Raw genomic sequence first — 8,813 nt, forward strand, 5'->3', positions numbered from 1 at the left:
TGTTTTTAGCCTCCCTAGCACTGGGATTACAGGCATGTGTCACCACACCTGTTCTCAAGTGGCCAACTCAGTGTGCCTAAGGGTGGGGCCCGTGTGACATGTGGTGCCAGGGATTGAACCCTGGTTCCTGCCCAGTTCCTGTGCTTGCCTAACTCTTAGTCCACTAAGCTATCTCACTGGCCCCATCTTTTTTTTTTTTTTTTTTTTGGTCTAGTTGATCTGTATTTGTGACAGTGGGGTACTGAGGTTTTCCGTTACAATTATATTAGTGCTTATTTGTTTTTTTATGTTTATTAATACTTGTTTTATATAGTTGGGTGTGCTGGTATTTGGTACATTTATGATTGTTATTCCTCTTTGATTGCTCCCTTAACGATATAGTAGCTTTCTTTGTCTGAGTCTTGGCTTGTGTGTACAAATAGAATAATAATTCCTACTTTTTTCTGGCTTCTTGTTGCATGGAGTACTGTTTTCCATCCTTAAGTTTTCAGTCTATGCTTTTTTTTTTTTTTTTTTTTTTTGCTTTAAATGTGTCTGCTGTATGCAGCATATTGGTGGATCTTGCTTCTTGAGCCATTCTTCCAGTTTATTTCTTTTGATTAATGAATTAAGACTATTTACATTGATGGTTATAACTGATAAGTACTGACCTATCTTTGTCATATTATTTTCTATTTACCTGTTGTTGATTTGCCATTGTTCCCCTCTATTTAATTGCTTGCCTTGTCTGGTGCATTCATTCAGTTGGAATTCATGGTATTGTAGTATTTATTATCTTTTTGTAGAATGACCTTCAAAACATTTTGCAGTATAGGTCTGGTGGTTATGAATTTCTCCAGGTGTCCCCTATTATGGAAGTATCTTATTTCTCCATCAATTTTGAAAGATGTTTTACATGGTACATTGATCTGGGCTGAAGATTGCTTTCTTTTAGGGCTTGAAATACTTCACTCCAAGCTCTCCTTCATTTAAGGGTTTGTGTTGAGAAGTGTGCTGTGATTCCAAAGGGCTTTCCTCTATAGATGATTTGTTTCTTTTCTCTAACAGCTTTTAAAAAACTGCTAAAAGGAATTGAACTCTTGGTCTCATGTTTGCCATCTGCAGTGTGTTTGCACTATGCTGCTCAGCTGCATACATCCCTGGCCTTCTAACAATTTTTAGTATTCTATTCTTGTGTTGAATTTCCTGAATCTTGACTATTACAAATAATTCTTTATTTGGAAAGATTTTAATGAAATACATAGATCAAAGGACCTAGAATAAAAAAAGGAATGCCTCCTTTATAGTAAGGTTTGCTTCTGGCCTAAAATATGATCATCCATCTTAGCATTTGAGGGACCAAGTAAGAAAGAAAAAATAGAGACTAAGAACACAGAGTATGTAGGCTGCTTATTAGTAAAGAGAAAGCCACATTTTCTAAGATTAAGAATAGGGTTATTTGTTTCTCAAATCTCAAGAAAAACATTCTTTTTGGCCACAGCTCTTATGATCAGCTAAGCTGAAGTTATATCCATATCCTGAGTTCTAATATAAACCTGAGCAAAACCTGCAGCAAATACTTAATCACCATACAGTATCATCAGGTATGGTTATTAAAAAAATAAAAATACTCTACCATTATAGATTATAGAATAAACAGATTTAACAACTAAGATAGGAAGTAATTATTGTAAATGCTAAATTTGCTATTTAAACTCCTTTAATTCTGCTAATTAGGGTGGACCATACAGATGATCTGCTTTTTTTTTTTTTTTTTGTGGCCAGCTCAGTCTACTCTAGGGGTGGGGCTGGCTTGGTATGTGGTGCTAGGGACTGAACCGCGGTCCCTGTGCTTTGCATAAATTTGCCTAAGCAGACACCTTAGACTGCTGAGCTATCTCTCCAGCCCTTTACAGACAATCTTCTATTTCAACTCCAAATGAAACAAACAGTAAAATATGTGAGGGAGAAAAGTAAGAAAATAGATGCATTCTGTGTCTCAAATTACACTTCAACCTTCTGGTATTTTCATTTATTCTTACCTAAGTATAGTTTTCTATTTCTGAAGCTTCTTAGAGATAAGTCCCTTACAAGGTGGCAATATAATGCCCTACAAGTATGAAATTATAAATACAGAGAAAAAACTTTCCCTAAATATAGAAAATACTATAATTGAAATGATTCATTTCTGCCAAGACTAAATCTATAGGAAAAGGTGACCAGTGGAACCAAGATATAATCAATAATTCCTTGTAGCAGAATAGTGGGAAAGTCTTTTACATGTCTAAGATGCTAATAGGAACTTGATATATCAAGTTTTGGATATCTAGGTAAAGATTTAAAAATACACCCAAAATTAAAATATAGAAATACTTATCTACAGTTGATATTCTCATAGACTTTTTAATACTATGCTTTTATTTTATTATGGTTCAGCACTATTTTAAAGGATTCCCTTCACTTTGGATATCTGATAAAATTCATTCTATTTTTAGCAAATGGTATATTTTCTAACAGAACATCAAGCTGTTTCTTCAGCAAACTGATGCGCAAAGTCAAGATGGGTTTAATTTGTGCCACTTGGTAACAACCTTTTCTGGATTTGTAATTGTCTCTTTCCACTGGTTCACTGCTTCAATGCTGTTACTATCTTCACTTATCCAAACCTGTAAAGGAACAATATGATCATTTAACTTGACACAATAATGATAACTCAGTTTAAGTACTTCATTACGCTTATTAATAAAAGATATTTAGAAGTCTGGCATATATACTTTTAAGTAAGTATCTTTCCACTTTCCCAAAAGTTTGGTTAATTTCCCAATTTAATGCTTAAATATTAAAACATTTAACCTGTTTAGTTGTTCCAATGGCTTTTTTATACAATTGCATTCAATCACGAAAATTTAAGATATTACAAAATAATTTCCTCAGAAACAGTCATAAGTCTTCTATATTTAACATAGGAGCTGAATTTAAAACTGATTCTGACTATTTAAAAATATTTCTGTAGATATTAAACTGAGGTTAATGATTTACATTAGTAAATAAGATGCATTTTAGTATGACAAATAGTCATTCTTTATTCACAGTAATTTTATATTACTTATTTCAAACATAACTTTAGATAATGTATGTAAATGGACTTGGAAAAACTGTATAATATTATGCATGGTTACATATCATAATGGCCAGGAAGACAAGATTGACAAGTAACCAAAAAATCTGTACTGTCATTTTAGGTCTAGCACTAATATAATAGCATTATGTTGGCATTAAATTCTCTGCAGACTTAAGTTTCTCATTCTGTTAAGTAAAAAAATAGAAGTAGGTCATTGATTTTTAAACTTTTTTCTTTTTGTTATGAAAATCTCTTTTTCAAACCGTATCTTACAGAGAACCCCAATATATAAAACAGATACCATTTGAGTGCTTTGTGTGACAAAGGAGTGGGAGAACTTGAGTTCTCATGTGGTTATGCTACCAAGCTAATACCTGAGGCTAGCAGAGAAGCTATGGGGAACAGAAAACCAGCAAGAACCTTTCCAGAATTGATAGTCTAAAGAATCATCTTTCAAGTAAATTTTCTGTTCCATTCATATGTGATAGATGAGGTTTCATAATATACTTTAACTGAAAAACTTTAACTGAATTGAATTCCTAGGTTCCTGGCTATGAAAAGAATGCTAACTATATGAAATTCTTGCATGAAAACTTTTCTAAAAAAGATTAAATGCAGAAGCAAAACTAATATTTTAAATTAATAATTTAGGTAAATTATTCTAATAAGTGAATCTAAGAGTTGATATTAATCTTTGAAAATTCCTATATATAATGTGAAGATTTTTATGTAGATTATTAATATCATATTGTTCAGCAAAAGCTGAATAATAAGGTAATAATGTATAATGTAATAATGTATATATCAGAAAATAATCAAACAACTGTAATTAAGACAAAGATAAAGTATAATGGATAGCTGCCACTAATTTATTAAGAACAAGACAAAAAATGAAAAAGGGAAACAAGTTTCTGCAGGACTGGCAAATAAGCCTGTGTTACACTGTCTTATTCAAATTAATAAAAATTTTTAAATAGATCAACTGAAACACCAGAATTGACTATAATATCTCAACTACTGTAAAAATTTGCTAGGAATTCAAATCTAACATAACTTAGTTAATGGTATATAAAAAGTGTTCATGGTAAACATTAAACTGAAGGTAAAACAAACTAAATTTGATGACCAAAACCTTAAAAAAAATTTGACTTGAATACTTAATATGCTCCCTTTCCACAAGAGAATCAGCTGTATTGAAAAACCAATCTTAGTTTTTAAAATTGGTAAGTGTAGAAAATAGCTTAATGATGTCTTCTTTTTTTATTTTTTTGTATTTTAGGGAAGTGTCTACAAGGCATTCAGGGTATCACTACTAGATTGGACTCATAGTGATCCACCTGTTTACAGCCTCCCAAGGGCTGGGATTACAGGTGTGTGCCACCACACCCAATCTCAATTGCTGTCTCAGCATGCCTGGGGGCAGGGCCAGCACAGCAGGCCCAGGGATGGCACCCCTGACCCTTGAGCCTGCTTGTAGGCACTTTAATCCACTGAGCTATTTGGCCAGTCCTAATGATAAGTCTTATCACTCAGAAATTCCATCTTCTTGTATTAAAGAAAAAAAAATTAACAAAGTATTATTTTTGTGAGAGCATAATCTATGCTGAACAGTCTTATGATTAAACTTCAGTTTTATCCTGTTACTGGCTTTGTTAACCAACTGCTTAAATGCTCAGAAATATATAAGGAAGAAATTTAAGACATGACCCCCTCCCACTACTAACCTGGCCCACAAAGTGTTTTCTTCTGACAGAGCTTCGACTATAAAGTTTAAAGAGAAAAACAATGTCTTTTTCATTCTGTATAAGTGGAAAAATCATAGTCTCTCCCCACTTTACTCTTCCATTGGAGGCCTTCAGTGAGCGCGTCTTCTTCTTATAAATCAGTTCTCCTGAGCTAAACATTCCCACCTTCACAAAAAAACCTATGAAATAAGAAATTCTGATTTTTAAAATATTATTTAAAATATCACATAAAGGTATATATCTAAGTGTTATGTTTTATGTAAAAAATATAAATAGGCCTTGATAATGGTTTGATGAGCTATTGTTTGACATTTGAAAACATTCTTAATCAACTTTATAACTTTTGTTACACTTTACAGATAACTATTATAGCCTCAAAAGAACTTAATCTTCTTCTGGTTTGAACATGGAATTGTAGGTATAAATAACATTTAGCAGCAAAGGAGTACATGTTGAAAAGGATTATACGAAAGCATGGTGCCAACTCACTGAAAATAGTATTTAATTCAAAATTTTTGTATTTGAAAAGTTATTTGCTCGAGACTTTAAGTATATGCCCATTAGAAAGAAAATCTATTCTTTAAGTTTGACATGTATAGCTTCCAATAACAATGTAAGAGTTTGTATGAACTATCCTTCCTGTAAATAACAATTACAAACATTGCAAAAATATATCAAGATTGACCAAAGTCAGGAAAAAAAACAGAAGGGAAACAACTCTTAAAAAGACAGAAACTGCACTAGGGAAAATTCATGTTGATATATTGTTTCATCTGAGCTGAGAGTGAAGTTCAGTGGTTGAGTGCTTTCTTAGAATACAAAAGAAAACAGAACAAGCTCCAGTTCAATATCCAGTCCTGCACAAAGGCAGAGATTTTATAGCCTTCTTAGTCTGCCTGACACATGATACCCACAGCTCAAACAGAAAGTGCTAACATTTTTATTTTAGGGTTTTCTTCATTTACCCTGCATACGTGATATCAATGAATTATTGTTTTAACTGTGATATTCCTATTTTGATATCACAAATATGCTAACCTCACAAAATTATATTTTCCATGTTTTTAGTATGTTTTAAAGAAGCTTATATAGAGTAGGAATTACATATTCCTGAGTGTGGTAGAATCTTCAAGTAAAATTATGTTGGCTCAGTGCTTCTTCTTAGAGGCAGTTTGTTAACAATCTTTTCATAATATTCCTTTCAGATTTCTTCATCTTAAGTGAATTTCTTAGAAAATCATTTATTTTGTATGGCTACCCAAATGAATTAATATGAGTATATCACATATGAGATTGTCATCTATCACCAAATGTCTTCTGAATTTCAAATTATAACCTCTTCTTTGTTCAGAATATTATTCATGGTTTTACTTAGTTTTTGCTTCATGCAATCAGCTAGATTTAGCTAATAGTTCTTTCAAAGAAAAAGTTTTTGGTTTTATTGTTTTATTTGTTGTCTTCACACTTCTCAGTTTGAATTTTAGCTTAATTCCTTCTACATCCCTATGTTTGCTGTTTTTCGAGTTTCTTGAATTGAATGCTGTTTCATTTACTTTTAGTTTTTCTAGCTACAGTGGACATCTATTTCTTTTGCTTGCTCTAGATAGTTCCTTTCCTCTTCTAGAAAAATAAAAGAGCATTTAAAAAAAATGTATTTAGTACAGGTTCTACAGGGTCTCACTATACACAGATCAGACTCATAGTGATCCTCCTGTTTTCAGCCTCCCAAGCACTGGGATTACAGGCACATGCCACCATGCCCAGTCTCAGTCACTGTCTCAGGGTGCCCCGGAGACAGGGGTGGAACAGCAAGCCAGGGATCAAACCCTGGTCCCTGCATCTGCCTAAGCAGGTGCTTTAGTTCACTGAGCTACCTGCCTGGCCCTTAAAAGAGCATTCTTATCCTCCTCTCAGCCCTTGAGATAGAGCTGACCTTAGACCTTGAAATCTAGGGGTAGCCAAATGAATCAGGTCTGGCTAACCAAAATATTTCAAGCCCCTGATCTCTTGATGCTTATCTAATTGCAACCTCTCTCTGCCTCTGATGCACTTTGAACTACTAATATACTTACTCAAAGTCAGAGGTGTTGAGCTTGGAAGACATTGTGCCTCAAGGATTTGCAGCTGGATCCTGCTATTTACTGCTTGAAAACAAGTTGCCAACTCAAGTTCTGCATGACAAACCTAAATATCAAAAATGCCACTTAGTAATTAATAATAAACTTTAGGGATGTTTCTAAAATCAAAATATAAGAAGCTATAGTTAGAAGATTTGAAAGCATTATTTTCTATTGATAAAGCTACAAGGTATGAAGGTTATGAAGATAAATTGCATGTATTCTATAAATTGAAGGTATTAACTTGCATGGATTCTGAAAACACATTTTATAACTACTTGTGAACTTTGAAATGAGTGATACACACATAATAATAATTCAACCCAAAATAAATTAAATTTTGAAGTAGTATTACTGGAGAAATTTCAAGTGAATTAATGAAAAAGAATATATTATACTTTTAAAAGAATTATATATAGTCAATTTATTTTTTAAGAGTATATGAAATACGATTTAAAAGTGTATATGATCTTATTTTTTCTAATTTTAGAAACAAGAGTACCAAAAACAGAAGACAAAAGGTTTCTAAAATAAACAGATTTGTGGATTAAGAGTTGAATTACTACTCTGAATGGAAGCAGGCCAAGGAAAGCTGACAGGGAGGAAGCTAGTCCTAGTGAGGAGGCAGTAAATAATGAGGAAAAGGTCAAAGAAAATCTGAGGCAAGCAGTAAAATGAACGGGAGTTAGAGTAGGGGAAAAATGAAAATGTGGTCTTTGGTATTGCTGGTCATCAGCCAAAGACACAGTAGGTAACTTTGTTTGTGAGAAGCAACACGAGACAGTCTACTCATATGGATTCCAAGACTCTCAGCGTGAAATATAAAAGAAACATAAAGCTGTCCAAACACAAAAAAACATTACTGTTCACACGCTGAAAAGAATGAGAATAAGGCAGGAACACAACATTTACAGACTATTCTAAGACAGCGTAGACAGATACAAAAATCTCTGCTAGAACCAGTTCTAGTAATGTTACAGAACAGTTAAATAAGAGAACACTTTATGGAGAGGTTTACACATATGATAATTATCCAGTCTTCTTTAATAACTGGCTTGGAGGGAAAAAGCCTTTCTATGTACATGCCATTGACTGAAGTTTAGGCATTTTGTTTTGGGGGTGTGTGGATTTGAGACAGGGTCTCAACAGATCAAACTGGCCTCATTTCAGACTGAACTTACTATGTAGCCCAGGCTGGTCTCAAACTTGCAGCAACCCTATTGGCTCAGCCTCCAAAGTATAGGCATTTTCTTAAAACATGATTCTGTGTTTTAAAACTGTTGTACCACAGTAAAATAAAAGATAGATAATGAAAAGTGAATTGTGTAAAAACTACATACTTAACTGTTGAGGTTAATTTTTTCTTGAAAAAGGCTAAAATGTGATGAAACTTGTTTATTTTGGCAATAAATGCCAAATTCTAATAAATAAGTAAATTTAATTTTTTGAACTCTAATTTGACTGAAAATAGATTATTCTTTTCACATGAACTAATTATAGCCATATAAAGATTGCTGATTTAAAAAGTTTCTATACTTCACATTTAAATTGGTATTTTAAAAACATGCAGTTCCTTATTATTTATCAAAAAAGAAGAAACATGATTAAAATATTTCATCTGCTAAGTGTGGTGGTGTATGTTTATAATCTCAGCACTTGGGAGGCTGAGGCAGAAGGATCATTGTGAGTTTGAGACCAGCCTGGGGTACAAAGTGAGCTCTAGGCCAGCATGAGCTGCATAGTAAGACCCTGTCTCCAAAAGACATAAAACAGAATTGTTTTTTTCATTAATTCTTTTTTCATTATGGTTTTGTACTCAGGATTAAATAACACTTACGAAACACACAAAAA

General features: G+C 33.0%; 1 protein-coding gene across 4 annotated transcripts in view; it reads right to left on the reverse strand.

Moving 5' to 3' along the window:
• Nucleotides 1–2,386: 2,386 nt before the first annotated feature.
• Tc2n (tandem C2 domains, nuclear) overlaps nucleotides 2,387–8,813 on the reverse strand; it is a 47,764-nt gene continuing 41,337 nt past the window's right edge. For all 4 annotated transcript variants that reach the window (XM_023719703.1, XM_023719705.1, XM_004635140.3 and 1 more), the window contains 3 exons: nucleotides 6,918–7,029; nucleotides 4,825–5,024; nucleotides 2,387–2,645 (listed from right to left, as the gene is read on the reverse strand). In XM_023719703.1, the coding sequence (XP_023575471.1) occupies nucleotides 2,535–2,645; nucleotides 4,825–5,024; nucleotides 6,918–7,029 (423 nt within the window). In that variant the 3' untranslated portion in view covers nucleotides 2,387–2,534. The remainder of the gene's footprint in view (nucleotides 2,646–4,824; nucleotides 5,025–6,917; nucleotides 7,030–8,813) is intronic.

This window comes from Octodon degus, unplaced genomic scaffold (assembly GCF_000260255.1).
Source record: "Octodon degus isolate 3935 unplaced genomic scaffold, OctDeg1.0 scaffold00070, whole genome shotgun sequence".
NCBI lineage: Eukaryota > Metazoa > Chordata > Mammalia > Rodentia > Octodontidae > Octodon > Octodon degus.